Source organism: Trachypithecus francoisi, unplaced genomic scaffold (genome assembly GCF_009764315.1).
Source record: "Trachypithecus francoisi isolate TF-2019V2 unplaced genomic scaffold, Tfra_2.0 Lachesis_group18, whole genome shotgun sequence".
Lineage (NCBI taxonomy): Eukaryota > Metazoa > Chordata > Mammalia > Primates > Cercopithecidae > Trachypithecus > Trachypithecus francoisi.
In genome coordinates this window covers 2,606,457-2,622,567 of record NW_022681463.1, presented here as the reverse complement: position 1 = coordinate 2,622,567, position 16,111 = coordinate 2,606,457, and the positions used below count along the sequence as shown (strand labels likewise).

Sequence of the window (16,111 nt, the reverse complement as noted above, 5' to 3'; positions counted from 1 at the left end):
TGATTCAGGTATTCATTGTAAGCGGCCACTGGTCCCTCTGGAACCTGGGAGGAGGTTAAGGTTCCGTCCACCCAGAGACCATGTGAGCCCTTCACACTCTGCAGCCAGTGGCTGTCTTTGCACCCCTTCCCTGCAGACTGTGGCTGGTCAGGCTCAGACGAGTCCCAGCCATGCTAGGGAACAAATGCTGTGGGCCTCCAGATGTACCTTGTTTGTCCAGATGAAATGATGTAGCAGTTGTGGAAGATGGTAAAATAGCTAGTGCACTTTGACCTTTTGTGGCTTTGCAGTTTGCATTATAGTTCTGTGTTCTCTAATGTCATTTTTGTGCCTTTTGTTTAGCTTGAGGGACTGGAATTATTTGAGCCCTTTCCTTAAAAGCAGAGTAGGGGCATGGGAAGGGTGCAGCCGACTTCTGCTGGGATCCCGTGGGGCTCACGTGACTGCACAGGCTTGTTCACTTATCTGGATTCTTCGCATCTGTGAAATGGAGACAACCCTGTCTCTCAGGGGCTCTTGTGAGGATATAGTTAGGGAATTCCCACTGAATTCTGATAGGTGCCCTTGGTGATGGAGCGGCCATCATTTACCCCCGACCCCAATTTGTGCGCTTGGTGTCGCAGCGGTGACCGTCTGTGCGCTTGGTGTCGCAGCGGTGACCGTGTCCCCCTGATTTGTGCATTTGGTGATGGTGCAGTGATTGTTTCTCGCGTTTGTTCTGACTCCTTCTGTGTTTTATTTGTCCAATACTCTTCCACTAGAAAGAAACATAGGAAGGGATTCAGAGATGCTGTTGCCTCCTCCCAGATCCCTGGGCACAAGTTTCTCCTTTCTCCTCCCAAGGCAGGGCCAGTGCAGCCCTCATGCCCACCTCAGGTCCGCCCTCAGCCCCCTGCTCATGCTCACAGATGCTACTGAGGTCACCAGGCCTCAAAACGTGCTCTGAGAGCAGCAGCAGCAGCATCACTGGGCACCATCTTAGAAGTGCAGTTCTCAGGCCCTCCCTAGCCCCGCTGCGTCAGAAACTGTGGGGCTGAACCCAGGAATCAGGGGCTTCAGAAGCTCTGGGTAAAACTGACACACACTCAGGCTGGAGGAGTCTCCTGGCCCAGGCCACGCGAACAGTTGAGTAGAAGGCGTTTGCCACCCAACAGCGACAGCCACAGGCAGGTTGTTGCCGGGTAGTGAAAATGAAGTGAAGTGAAGGGATCCTGTGACCACTCCCTGTAAACAGCAGGGCATTCCGTAAAAGCAAAGGGACATTTCAGGTGGATTTGTTTCCTAATTAGTAGCTACTGGCTACTGCTTTGACAGATAAATCAGTGTCCACACTTGAAGAATTCGAGCATTGCTCTCTGTCCTGTTAGTTTTAAGTTGAGGACACTGGGTAAGAATGGAAGGATTAGACTTTTCTGGCACCTAAGAAATGCAGGAATAACAGTAGTACCTTATCTTCCTATAACTATTGAGCGTGTGCAAACTCATAGGACCAGCCAGGCTTTGTAATCACTTGGTTGGAGGCACCAGCGTCTGGGTTTGTGTTGACCATTTTGGCGATGAGCTCACACGTCTTGCACATTTGTAGACGCATTACGCGGTCCAGGACACCAAGGGCTTCCACACGGAGGAGGATATCGGCGGACTTCACGCCACCATCGAGTGTGAGCAGCCCCAGCCCGACCTCTACAAGTAAGCAGGGGCTTCGGGTTCTTTCGAAACGGATTTTATGCCCTCAACGTTGCTCTTGCTTTTCACCCCAGGTAGTCCAGCCATCTGTTGGTTTGGAGAGAATGTAAATCACTGCTTGAAGATTAAGACTGAGTCAAAAATACATCGCTTATGTATTCTCATAGACTTGTACCACTCAGATTTGTAGTTTTTTAGACAAATATTTGAAGTGATTTAATGGAACTATATTTGTGGGGAAAAAAAGAATAAGTTTTCTTTATTTTGTGAAAGACATTTGTCAGCTGTGGCTTAAGGGAAATCACTGAAGCCGTGGGCTGATCCGAACAGAAAGGGCGACAAGGGAAGGGGCTGGAGCGGAGTTGGTTTAGCTGCACGCGGAGCAGGCCGGGTGAAGACGCGCCGCTCACGGTGGCCTCCAGAGACAGGAAGGCAGGCAGGCCAGGCGCGTACTTCCGGGGGGCTGCTGGGCACATCCAGTCAGTAACGTGGCTTTTCTGTCACCAGGTTTGTGGGCCGCATCAACGTTTACAGTGACCTGAACGACCCCGTGGTGAGGTGAGTGCCTCTGCAGACGCCTTGGCCATGGTCATCTCCCTTGTTGCATTAGAAATGCATTATTTCACAGACGAGGGTTTCTACGGCAGCTGCTCTAGTGGATTTGGAAGGTGGAGTTCCACTTTCCCACAGGGCCAGGCGCCACTCTTGTCTCTGGTTTGTCTCAGGCACACATCTGTGAATGTTGACATGTTGGTGATGCTCATGAAACAAGTGTTCACCCAAGACTTTGCCCAGAGGGTCGTCTCACAGGCCGGGAGGCGTCAGGGTCCCATAGAACAGTTGCATAGTGAAAGGCAGAGTACAGCTTCCCTGTGAGAAATGCCCTCTCGTGATTCGGGACTGATTTGTCCTCAGATGTGAAGTTGAAAGACTTCTAATTTGGAGGCCATTTTTGGGAGTCTATTCATCCACTTGCCATCATTACTGGGGTGCATTACTGACTCAAGGCCTATCTGAGGCTCACATCTACCTGAGAAGGTGGAATTGGTAACTGGGACAAGGCTGGGGGCAGCTCACAGTCGGCTACTCTGCCTTCCCGTTCACCAGCATGGACTCGGGGGCAGTCACACCGCATACCCACAAGGAAACAGCGACCCTCAGACACCTCATCTATGGCCCCGAGGCAGCCTCAGCTGAGAGCCAGCCTGTGCTGAGCCCAGCTCCGGGCAGCGCCCAGCTCCCAGCCCTGGGGATATTTTCTCTGACATTATTTCAGGATCTAGCATTTGTTGCTGAAGATATTTGAATGTCATAGTTGAGGGAATTGGCTTTCACTAGGTTTTAAAGTTGCATCTTCTTCATAAACTCCACTCGTTAGGGAAATGATTTTTCTTCCATTGTAAGTGCTCTCCAAGTTGTTGATGTCTCCATAGGTATAGCGTTGAGTGTTAAACACACATCTCCCAAACACAGAAACACACTCACTGGGAAACTATTGCAAAGTGAATAGTTCCTGAAATGCACGTCCCTGGGGCTTAGCTCCTTGTAAGTCTCCTGGAGTTACTGTTTTAAGAAAACCATGTGTGCACTTCTTATTCTTAGCATGTGTTTGTCATCATTACCCATCAGCAGGCTCGGAGGTGCTCTTGAGAATTGACAGTGGCCTTGCCTTGGTTTGCCTAAATATATACTGTTCTAAAGATAAATTCCTTCTTACTTTGGAGAAGTAACTTGTATTTCTGTGTGCCATGAGAATTAATTTGTGTTTGAATGAGTAAACAGACTTGGGTTTATTCATTTTCCCTATGGGATGAATCCAAAATAGTAAACATTGCAGGCTTTTTATCTTTATAGTTAGACCACGTTTATTGCTGAGCAACTTGGGATGATTAATTGCTAATGTATTTTGCATTTTGATACTAACTCTAGTTTCACTTTTATTTTATTTTATTTATTTTATTAGAGAGAGAGTCTTGCTCTACTCGTCTGTCACCAGTCTGGAGTACAGTGGCACTATCTCAGCTCACTGCAGCCTCCGCCTCCCAGGTTCAAGCAATTCTCCTGCCTCAGCTTCCCGCGTAGCTGGGATTACAGCCGTGTGCCACCACACCCAACTAATTTTTGTAATTTTTAGTAGAGACGGGGTTTTGCCATGTTGGCCAAGCTAGTCTCAAATCTCCTGGCCTCAGGTGATCCACCCACCTTGGCCTCCCAGAGTACTGGGATTACAGCATGAGCCACCCACCGTACCTGGCCTAGTTTCACTTTTAAATATTTATGCTATTCAATAGCCTTTTAATATTTAGATTATTGAAGATGTTTGTAAATTTGTGATATGGACAGTTAAGAATTACACACCCAAATTCTCAATCCATCCAGAGTGACGTTTCTTCTTCCTTCTGTCCTAACTAGAAGCAAAGTACTTTTCCAAGTAAATTATTTTTAGATTTCCCTGAGTCAGCTTTTTTTAAAAAGCTGTTTGTTTTCATAAACACTTGACTGGAATTATTATAAGTGTGTTGCGAACAGAAGCTGACAATCCTTATAACACAACCAGACAACCCGTATGCAGCCTGGGAGCTCCATCTTTAGTGACTGCCGGGCGAGGAGGTGCGTGGAGCCCTCAGCCGCAGCCTGGGGCAGACACCTCTCCCTCTGGGCAGCTCCACTCTGCCTGTCTTCAGCCGGATGTGGTTGTGAGGTCTGTCGACCAAATATACTCCATGCATTTTACGTTCATAATATTCAGTAAGTTCTTAACTTTCCGTGATAGAAGGACAGTAAATACAATGACAAATGGAAAGCAAACTTCAGCAAACACTTTTGACCCTTTACCCTCTGAAGCAATCCTTTGGATGTTGCCAATAGCAAAATTTATAAATTTGAATCTTGCTGCTTATTTCTCCTTTACTACTTAGGAAATGAGAAGAGATTATTTTTCCCTCAGCAGGGAAAACCCTGTCATATCAAGATAGAAGCCCCCGGTGGCAGAGACCCCGCTGCTGCTCGACTGGCTTCAGTGTGCAGAGCGGGGCTTGTTCCTCCACGTGTGAGATGTTCACGTTCTTTGGCTGTTGCTTGTTTTCCCCCAAAGCAGCCAGGCATGGACTGTCCCTGATGTATAGGTCCTGCCATTCAGAGGAGCTTTGCAGCGTGGCTACCAGTGTTTCTAATGGCCAGATAGAGTGTCAGCCTTTGTCTCCAGGAGTAAGACTGTGCCACATGGGACTCCCCGAATCTCACTGAGGATGTAATAGAAACGATTGAGGCTGGGCATGGGGATGGCCAGCTGTAATCTCAGCACTTTGGGAGGCCAAAGCACACGGATCACCTGCGCCCAGGAGGTCAAGGCTGCAACGAGCTGTGATCATGCCCCCAGCCTGGGTGACAGAGTGAGACCCTGTCTCAAAAAAAAAAAGAAAGAAAAAGGAAACAGTTGAAGATTGAGTGACTTTTATTTTATTCCACATCCACCCCTCTTTAGCCTTTCCAGAACATTCTGCGACCTTCCAGTGCAGCTGTTCTCAACCTGAGGCTTGTTAGGAGAGGGCTGCTGGGCCCCACCCCAGGGTTTCAGGTTCTGACGGCTTCGGACGATCTTCCTGACTAGTGTGATGTTCCTGACTGGCTCCAGGTGCTGCTGACAGCACTGGTGGGGCCACCGCAGGGACCCCTGCTCTACAGGTCTCTGGGGAGTGTTGCTGAGGCTGTCGGGCGCAGCTCAGTGGGTCTGGGTGGGGCCTGAGGTCCCGCGTTCCACAAGCACCACCAGGAGGCCCTTGCCGCTACTCCTGGAGCCATGTGTTCGTCCCCTCCAAAGACAAGACCTCATGTGTTCACATGCACCTGGATTGACTTAATCATCTGAATATAAGCAAACCGCCGTGTACGCTGTCTCTCGGAAAATGAGATCTGCTGAGCAAACGGGCAGGTTTCGCGTCTGCATCTCGCCCCCATCCTGGCCGCTCGCCTTCGTGTCTGCGTCGTTTCTGATCATCGTGTCTTTCCCAGGCCCTTAGGATCGGAAAACTTGCTGCTGAGAGGAGCTACGCTGAAGAACACTGAGAAAATCTTTGGTAAATATTTAATTATTCACCATTGCCTCTAACATTAACGATGCATGAAGCAAAGTTAAAACCCGCCGCGGAACCCTGAGAGCATTTCTTGGCGCCTTGAGGTGCTGGAGGCTTTCTGGCCGCGCAAGTTCTGTCCCAGTGAGATTCGGATCAGTGAATAAGTGCGGTCCTCAAGCAGCAGCATCAGAGATTACGGCATACGGATTAAGGCCTCTAGTTTTGGATTCAGAAACAGAAAGTTGCATCCCTGAAGGAATTTATGAAATTTAGTTGTGCAGGAAATTTCTTTCATGTCTGCATTTCTTGGCTAGGATCTCCCATTTCTTGTGGGTTATCGTCTGTTTTAGTCGAGGTAACTTTTGTGTGCCCCACTGTCAGGAAATGCTGTGCAGCTGTCCCTCAGTGTCCTTGGGGGACTGGTTCCAGGACGCCTGCAGATGTCAAAATCCACAGATGCCCAAGGCCCCTATTTGCATGTAGCCTATGCATGTCCACCCCTGTAGTTCACATCATCTTAGATTACTTCTAATACCTGGCGCGATGTAAATGCTAGGTACATAGTTACGCTCTACTGTTTTTATCATCTGTATTTTGTATCATTGTATTGTTATTTTTATTGGGGATTTTTTTCACATCTTTTCCACCCCTAGTTGGTAGAACCTGCAGATGCAGAACTCGTGGATATGGCGGGCCTGGTGTATATTAAGACGGGAACTCTTGAAAAATGAAGCATAGATTGCTTCCTACGCATGAAGAAAGGTCTTTATCCTAAGGAATCAAGTGCTAGTGTTACGTGACTATGGACACTAGTTTGTGAAATTAAAAATAGGATTCGCTTTACCCAAGAATTGGTTTTCCCTGCAGCTGTGTGTAACTCACCGTAAGGCAAGACACACTTGTGCCCTGGTCATCACCCTTGCTTTTCCTCTCTGTAGGTGTGGCTATTTACACGGGCATGGAAACCAAGATGGCATTAAATTACCAATCGAAATCCCAGAAGCGATCTGCCGTGGAAAAGTAAGGCTCCCCGCCCCGTCGCTGGACGCGCCTGATGGAAGTAGCTTCCTCTTGGCCTAATTGGAGGTTCCTTTACCAATATACAGCATCTTAGTAACTGCAGAGCTGACCATTCAGAAGGACTTTCTTATTTTGTGGTGAGGTGGACGGCCACACCCCTCCTTCCTGCGCTTTCTAATGCCTGATACCAGGTTCATGGCAGGTTCAGTGTCCAACAGCTCCTCCCATCATTTCATGAGAAACTCCAAATGGGCTTAGTTTTAACTCTCGGATTTGGTCGAAGCTATGCATTCTCTGCTATGGTTTTACGAAGAGCGAACAGAGTCATCTTTTCATTAAAGTCCTGATGATAAATATGTCAGGATGGTAGCTGAATTTGTACTGGAAAAGAAAGGCTTCTTCCTGAGATCTGCTTAAACCTTAGTTAAGGATCTGTGCTTTTCCTGTACTGAAGACACTTCCTTTCAGAGTTACTTACTTTTCCTCCCCCTCCTTTCCTCCCTCCCTCTCTTCCTTCCTCTTTCCTTTCCCTTTCCTTTCCTTCCTTCCTTTACAGTGGTGGTTAGTCACTAAGTTTTGAACTAATTTGTTGATGCTTAAAGGTAGAAATTGATTTCTGGATGTTCTTTTCAACGACGGAAGTCCAGGCAGTGCAGAAGCATTGTCCGCAGTGTGCAGTGTGGCTGTGAGCAGCCCTCTCTCTCCTGCTTGTGGCACTTTCCCCCCTCTTGGCTCTTCCTACCTTTGGCCTCTAGAAGTATGTGGCAGGGACCATGGCATGGACACAGGTACAGAGGACGCACCGTGGTGCGTTGAGGGCGAACGCATCACCGTGCCGTTCCTGTTTTGTTTCTTCAAAGTGCAGAGCTCATTTCCTCGGGGACTAGTGATCACCTCTGTCCCTTTGTTGTAGATCGATGAATGCGTTCCTCATCGTGTACCTCTGCATTCTGATCAGCAAAGCTCTGATAAACACCGTGCTGAAATACGTGTGGCAGAGCGAGCCCTTTCGGGATGAGCCGTGGTATAATCAGAAAACGGAGTCGGAAAGACAGAGGAATCTGGTACGGACAACCACTACCCTTGTATGGTCCCAGGTGACCTGTGGGCCATTATTACGAAAATGTGGTGCAAGCAAAAAGATGAGAGTGAATTTACTGTAGGCAAAAGGCAGCCTTGATTGATTCAATCTCTGTGATAGATGCATTCACGGAAATTTAAAGTCTCAGTGGACACCAGCTGCTCCTGCCATCTTTGGATCTGGAAAGGTAGAGGTTCCCACAGTGAAATCATCAGGACAGTGCCTTAAATACTTGCACTGTGTCCTTTGCTTAGAGGGTGCTGAGTAAATGCTTGTTAATGATTATGAGATAAATGGCACATATTTGTGGTAAATACTTGGAAAAAAGGGTCTACTCCCAGTCCAGAGCAGGGCTGTGTGCAAACCCAGACCCTGTCCACTGAGCCTAGAGCGGGGCCGTGTGCAAACCCAGACTTGTGTTGACTGAGCCTAGAGCAGAGCCGTATGCAAACCCAGATCCTGTCCACTGAGCCTAGAGCAGGGCCGTGTGCAAACCCAGACCCGTGTCCCCTCCGTCCAGAGCGGGGCTATCTCTGCATCATCTGTCCCTCCCACAAAACTAACATGGCCCCACAGATCAGGATAAAAGTATACTGAAAAGTCATTTCACCAGGCTTAGTTTTACATCTGTAGGTTATTACCAAGTAAGTTTGGTTGTAAGAGACTCAAAGAGATCCTATGAGTATGCGGAAGTAAAATTGCCGCAGGTGTCTGGTGGACGTGTCTCCTGTCACCGGCACGTGTTTGTCTTAACTCGTGATTTAATTTCTACTTGCTGGCAGGGCAGCCCTGCAGCTCAGCCCCTGGACCCGTCAGGTCCTGGTGCAGAGACCAGGTGACCCAATAGCTGCCCCCCACCCATCGTCCTTGTCTTTGGACTCTGAAATCTTGCATTTAGTAGTAGCACTTGTGTAACTTATGTCTAAGCCTGAGGTGTTAGAGCAGCGTGCTGGAGCCCTGCTGTCCCTCCTGGTGGAGGTGCTGACCCGCACCTTCTGCTCTCACAGTTCCTCAGGGCGTTCACGGACTTCCTGGCCTTCATGGTCCTCTTTAACTACATCATCCCCGTGTCCATGTACGTCACGGTCGAGATGCAGAAGTTCCTCGGCTCTTACTTCATCACCTGGGACGAGGACATGTTTGACGAGGAGACTGGCGAGGGGCCTCTGGTGAACACGTCAGACCTCAACGAAGAACTGGGACAGGTTGGTGTCTCCTGCGTCCTCTGCTGTGATTTATTAGCATCTGGGTGAGTCTGCTTCACGTGCCTCAGGTCCTGTGCCTGTCGTCCGAGCGTGGCTGTCCCTGGAGCTGGGGTAAGATGGCAGCAGGGTTGTTTTGAACCCTATGTATGAAACAATCGGCAGTGCTGTTATATTTACAATGGATGTAGAATTACCTGCCCTCGCCGACTCCTGGAAACTCATCTGGAGCTTCCTGGGCAGAACCCTTTCTGGGTGTAGATGTGAATCAAGGCTGGTGGGTAAAAGTGGCTTTGCCAGCTTTGCACTCTGCTTCTGCACCTGATATTCAAGTCTCATAGCAAGCTGGGTATTTTCACTTTAAAGATGAGTAAGCCAGACTTTCAGTGACTTGGTTGATTGCAGAGAGTTCAGACGCTTCCATTCAGATCCTGCTGCTGCGTGATGGCTGCAGGAGCTCGGGCTTCACTGCCCCGCCTCGAGTCTCAGTCTGTGAAATGGGGATGATAACAGATGCTGGCCTTACAGGATTGGGGTGCAGATGAAATGAGATCATGGACACAAGGTGCACAGCGCAGAGTCTGGTGCGACCGCCGCCCTGCCACCGCACCACCGGGAGGCACACACCAGACCTGCTGGCTTGGGAAGGGAGGTAGGGAAATACCCATTCCCTGGGTGTCCCCAGCCTAGAGCGGTGACCTTCCCTACCTTCCCAGCCTTAATGTTGCAGAGTGCAGGCTTGCCAGAGCGGGTACCAGGAAAGGGTAATTGGTGTTTTCGGAAGAAACAGAAAGCGATTTTGAGGGGTATTTTAGCAAACAAGGCTACTTTATAGACCGGTAGCTGAAATCTCCATCTCCTTCCCAGATGACAGCCTGTAAATAGACTTAGACTCCGGCAGATACAGAGGCCTCTGCTGCCTCCTGTGAGGAAGGCGGACAAACAGAAGGATCATGTTTTGCGTTTGATGAGTTTGACCTTTCAGTGTGTTCTTCCAGCGTGTCCCATACTCCTCACAGTGGTGTGTCGTCTCAGTCAGCAATGCGCAGACGCTGATTTAGTTGTTCCGCAGTCAGGTGTTTTTACCTAGGAATATTCTGTCTCCTTTTCAACAATAGATGGTACATTTTGTGAATGTCTGATAAATTCATTGGGAAAGAACTTTTTTCTGTAGCAAGGAAAGTGCCCAGCAGTGTTGAGTACGGCAGATTTCTTCTCTGCCCTCCTCCATCTATCTGTCTGGAGTCCAACAAAACAGAATTTGATTTCTGTCATTCTTTCCTGACCAACACTAGGCTCCAGGCTGGAGGCTGACCTCCCCGGACACAGAGAAGTGTGTACTGTTGCTCACAGGGGGGACACATGGAGGTCAAGACAGGTGGACAAGCCCAAAAGGCAGGTTCATCTGACCGCAGCTCTGTGGGTAAACGCCCGTGCCCACCGTCGATGTGCAGTATGATAACACGACTTCTTTTGTATGTGAAATAGAGATTCGTCCACCACTCAAGTGTCTGTGTCTACGACGAAAACAACCATCTCCCATGGAGATCCTGTGCCGGAAGTGCTTTGTGCACCTTCTCTGTGTCCTGTGTGCTCAGTGCCATTGCCCTGTTGCTCAGATGAGAAACCGAGTCAGGAGCGGGCAGTGCCCTGTACTACGAGGCAGTGTTGCCTCCCGAGCACGAGTGCCTTGGAACACAAATCCTGCCTCAGGTCGAGTTGAGCGGGCAGGCGTGCATTGCAGTGAGGGCCGTCTTTTGTTCTGAGAGCTGAGGGTGATGGCAGCATTGACCAGCACCGGGCTTAGGGTTGACTGTCCCACCACCAGAAAAGAAAATTGCAGGCCAGGACCCCTGATGAACAAAGTGGTAAAAATCCTCAGCAAAACACTAGCAAACCAATTCAGCAGCACACAAAAGGATCATGCACCACCTGTGGGATGCAAGGCTGGCTCGATGTGTGCAAATCAGTTAATGTGGTGCATTACGTCAGCAAAATGGAGGGCAAAACCGTGTGATTATCTGTGATGCAGAAAAGGCATTCGACAAAATTCAGCATCCTTTCATGATAACATCTCTCAACAAATTAGGTGTAGACGAATGTGCCTCAATACAATAAAGGCCATAGATGAGAAACCCACAGCTGGCATTGGAGAAAAGCTGAAAGTTTGTCTTCACACACAATGGAGAAAAGGTGAAAGCTTTTCTTCTAAGATCAGAAAGAAGATAAGGCTGCCCGCATTCACCCCTTCTGTTCAGCATAGCGCTGGAAGCTCTAGCCAGAGTAATGAGGCAAGAAAAAGAAATAAAAGGTATTCGTATAGGAAAAGAAGAAGTGAAATTGTTTGCTGATGACACAGTCTTATATATAGAAAAGCCTAAAGATGCCACCAAAAAGCTTTTAGAACTAATCAACAAATTTGCAAAATTTGCAGGATACAGAATCACCCAAAAGTCAGTAGTGATTCTATATACCAAACAACAAACTATTTGAAAAAGAAATCAAAGACTTTCACAAACTTGTTTAATATTAACAAAGCAAACAATCTTATCTCCGTGTCGTGAGCTAACAGCACTGACTGGATTTGTGTCCAGAGGTTTCAAGCTTTTGTTTCCACGTTCTTGAAACTGGGATAATAACACGGTTGATGCATTCATCACAGTTGAAGATTAAATGAGGTGCTGCCCAGTGGCTGGACACTCTGAGTGCTCAGTAAAAGTCTTTTATAATTAATTTTTATTATTGTTCATTTTCTTGGTCATGGTTCCTAGAAATATGCCACTGTTTAGTTACAGCCCAACAGGAGGATAAACCAAAACCGCTTAACATTTGTTGTTTTGTTCGTATCCATTTTACCTTTTTAAAAATGTTTTTAGGGCCAGGCGCGGTGGCTCACACCTGTAATCCCAGCACTTGGGGAGGCTGGGGTGGGTGGATCTCCTGAGGTCAGGAGTTCAAGACCAGCCTGGCCAACATGGAGAAACCCCATCTCTACTAAAATTACAGAAATTAGCCAAGCGTGGTGGCACATGCCTGTTTTCCCAGCTACTTGGGAGGCTGAGGCAGGAGAATTGCTTGAACCTGGGAGGCAGAGGTTGCAGTGAGCCAAGATCACACCACTGCACTCCAGCCTGGGCGACAGGGTGAGACTCCATCTCAAAAAAATAAATAAAAATAAAATAAATTTTGAGATCGAATAAGAGTTTATTCTAAGTTACTTCAGAATCCTGTGTAAGAAGGGTACGCAGGTTGAATATCCGTTGTCCAAAATGCTTGGGAAAGAGGCGTCCCCGTGGGCACGCCCGAACTCAGTCTCGAGATGCTGCCGCTGTTCCATAATTCCCACCTTCAGTTATTCACGATAAACGTGTGACCCGTGAGCTTATCTAAAGTCAGAGGTTAAGACGGGTTGTATCTTGAACACATATCACAATTTTCTCCGAGGTTTGTTTTGTCCTCATTTGCTTGAATTTTACCTTCTCAACCTTACATGGCATTGTGGGTTTTGACCTCCGAGACGTGATAGTAAGTTCGTCCTCTCCGTAGCCTTGTTTTTATTGTTGTTAAGTAAGGTCCGGGACGACCTGCTCACACTCTGTCTTCCCAAACAAATGGAGCCCTGGCCCCACCCATGTCTCCTCCCGGGGAATGTGACTGTGCGACCACACTCTGTTTTGTCTGTTTTGCTCCCAACCCAGAGAAGGTGCCCCGAGGCCTCCCCACCCGTCCTCCTGAATCGCACCTGCGAGGACTGCTGGTCCTGCTGGATGCTGGGAAGCAGGATGGGGCGGGAGTGTGGCTCGGCCCAGTGAGGGGGTCTGTCTGGGGGAAAACCTTTAGAAATCCACCGCCTATTCAAGTCGCAGTGGGAGCTGGGGAGGAAACAGCCGCTGTGTGTCTGGCTCGGAGACGCGCGGGCCTCCCTCAGAGCGTCCTGACTTGTGCCCTGCCCGCAGGTGGAGTACATCTTCACAGACAAGACCGGCACCCTCACGGAGAACAACATGGAGTTCAAGGAGTGCTGCATCGAAGGCCACGTCTACGTGCCCCACGTCATCTGCAACGGGCAGGTCCTCCCAGAGTCCTCAGGAATCGACATGATTGACTCGTCCCCCAGTGTCAACGGGAGGGTAGGTGGCAGCCTCCACGCTGTCCAGGTGTGTGAGTGGGTGGCTGTGTGTGCATGCTGAGTCCACCCCTTTACACTCGAGTGTCCAGGAAAATCCAGCTCCTCTCTATGGACTTCAGTGGGAGGGATGGTCGAAGGTTCGATGTGTGCGGTGTCCCATTAGGACCCATCTGCTCAGTGATACCCGTGTTAGAATTGGTTCTGAAAACCGTAGAAGCAGGGCAAACACACATGCACCCAGACACCATGTACATAGACACGCACACACACTCACACACAGACACATGTATTCATACGCTCCCTGACACCGTGTGCACACGCAGACACACTTGCAGACACACACACACTCCCCCGACCCCTGTGTGTACACATGCTTACACACACACGTACTCGTGCCCAGACACCCTGTGCACACACAGACACATGCAGACAAATGCACACACTCCCTGACACCGTGTGCACACATGCTTACATGTAGACACACACATACACCCACTGTGTGCACACAGACACATGCACACATGTTCACACGCGGACACACACGTACTCTCACACATGCCCAGAAACCGTATGCACACACAGACACACTCACACGCAGACACACGCATGCACTCTCACACACGCCCCGAGTGCAGTGGCTCCAGATCTCAGCATCTCTGGGTAGGGCTGGCGTCCCGGGCCGACGCCATTCCTGAATTTTCCCACACACAGGGCAGCCTTGGGGATCAGGTCCCAGCCGGCTGTGGCCCTGAGCACATCTCTTTACCTTCCTGAATGCTGATTCTGCAGCTGCAGGCTCAGGATAATAGCTCCTGCTTCTTAGGGGGTTTCAGGGTGAACATTACAATGTGAGTCAACAGCAGGAGTGCCACGGTCATGTCTCCTCTAACACACGCTTCGGTTAGGAGCACGTCCCCATCGCGCAGGCACCGGGGCGGAAGCACAGCCGGGGTCCAGCGTGTTTGTGGATGTCTGTGTTCGCGGCACCGTGTGACTCAGTCTCCCTTCCTGGACGCTCATGGTTGTTTGCCATTTCTGAGCGCACGCTAAGCCTCTGTGGTTTCTAAATGTGTCGGTGCTGAAGAACACACGCCCGTTTCAGTCTTCATCACCTGTCAATTTCAGTTACCACAGAGCGCTTGAGAATGATGGAAAGCCATAATTCCATCCCACCGTATAACCCCTCACCGCCCGCAAGCTGCCTTCGTGGCTGCGGGGACCAACCCCTCCTTCGTGTTTTCTGTCTGTGCCTGTTTCCCTGTGTCTTCAGTGGATGCATAGTGATTTGTGGGTTCTGGGAACTGCTTTTTTATAGGAGCGCGAGGAGCTGTTTTTCCGGGCCCTCTGTCTCTGCCACACCGTCCAGGTGAAAGACGATGACAGCGTGGACGGCCCCAGGAAGTCTCCCGATGGGGGGAAGTCCTGTGTGTACATCTCATCCTCGCCCGACGAGGTGGCGCTGGTCGAAGGTGTCCAGAGGTGCGTCTCGGGCTGAGGGTCTGCCTGGGTTTCCCGATGTGACTCAGCCCCACCCCGGCCCCAGTCAGGGACTTGCATCTGGAGGCGTCCTCAGCCCCGCCCCGTGCCTTGCACACTGAGCTGTGCTGCCTTTGCGCCCAGGTTCTGGGGACCCTGTCCCTGTATGAGCCCCTCCCACCGTGATAAGCAGCGTCTGGTCCCCGGTGCGTGAGTCTTCAGCTCTGACTTTTCATGGCTGGCTTTTCCTCCTGAGGTCTGCAGTAAGTTAGAGGTCATTCCAAATAACCACAGGCTTCGAAATATGGAAGCGATCCTTCCTCTAACACAAATCCCCTCCTGCATGTCAGAAAACGGAAGCCCAGAGGCCCAGCGGCCTTCCCAGAGCCACAACCTGGGTGGGGCAGAGCGGAGCTGGTGCACGACCTCTCACCACCCACCTTTCAAGCAAACGCTTGGAAAAATACTTTAGACATTCCAGGTACATGGATAATTTCAACTCAGGGAAGCCGTTTTCAAATCCACCCAGCTCATGACTTCTGTTCATACCGAATCTCCCCTCCCCAAAAGTAATAAAGGGACACTGCCTTCAGGGGCTGAGTGTGGTGAGAATCATGTTAGCGCTTCTCCCCTAATTACAGCCATGTTTTTATCGCTGCTAAACGAATGTGTTTTCTCCGTGCAATTTGAGTAGCAGCACAGATACGTCAGCAGTCTCACTGGGGCCCTTCATTCCATACTTACACCCACACATGCGTAGGTCAGGCTTCCTGGAGCTGGGTTTCTCTCTTCTTGGAACACAGTTGCCCAGGAATGCCACTGCCTTCATCATGGGTGTTAGAAGTGAGGGCAGGCTGTCCTGCCCACCTTTGAGCCTTCTCCCTGCCCTGAAGCTTTTCCTCCAGCCACTGCTCCCACCTGGGCTGGCCAGAGGCCTCCACTCCCATCCCCCTGGTGCCGCGATGATGGCCGCAGCTGTGCTGGGAAGCACGTCTGTCTCCCGGGTCTTCTGCTGGCCTCTCGCATCCCGAAGCCATGCTCTGTCTCGGCCATCCCAGTGGCTCCCACAAGGCCTTGAAGGTCGCTGACCCTCAGGCATGAGGCACCCACGTGCTGGCTGAAGGCCTGCGCTGGGCCTTGGTTCCCCGTCGTGACTCAAGGGGTTTGGTCTGTGAGTTGCAGCCTCTCAGGGACCCTCTCCCTCTGGCATTGTGTACTCTGCTCACCAGCAACAACAGAGCCCACGAATCAGTGAGCAAAGGTGTCATCGAAGCAGGGATTGCAGGCCATGTGCCCGCCACTGTCTGCTGGAGAACGATGAATACTGACAAAGTGCCTCACTGCTGTGTACCAGGGAGGGCTGGGTTGGGTAGAAATTCTGTTGCTCTTGGAAGATTTTTTGAGATGGTAAATAAGTTCATTATGATAATTTCCTATCTTTATA

General features: G+C 49.9%; 1 protein-coding gene across 11 annotated transcripts in view; it reads left to right on the top strand.

The window, feature by feature from the left end:
- Positions 1-16,111, top strand: part of ATP11A (ATPase phospholipid transporting 11A) — a 182,992-nt gene that overhangs the window by 119,269 nt on the left and 47,612 nt on the right. For all 11 annotated transcript variants that reach the window (XM_033177200.1, XM_033177201.1, XM_033177199.1 and 8 more), the window contains exons 7-14: positions 1,586-1,689; positions 2,194-2,244; positions 5,698-5,762; positions 6,698-6,779; positions 7,693-7,843; positions 8,868-9,065; positions 13,019-13,192; positions 14,507-14,670. In XM_033177200.1, coding sequence (XP_033033091.1) covers positions 1,586-1,689; positions 2,194-2,244; positions 5,698-5,762; positions 6,698-6,779; positions 7,693-7,843; positions 8,868-9,065; positions 13,019-13,192; positions 14,507-14,670 — 989 coding nt within the window. The remainder of the gene's footprint in view (positions 1-1,585; positions 1,690-2,193; positions 2,245-5,697; positions 5,763-6,697; positions 6,780-7,692; positions 7,844-8,867; positions 9,066-13,018; positions 13,193-14,506; positions 14,671-16,111) is intronic.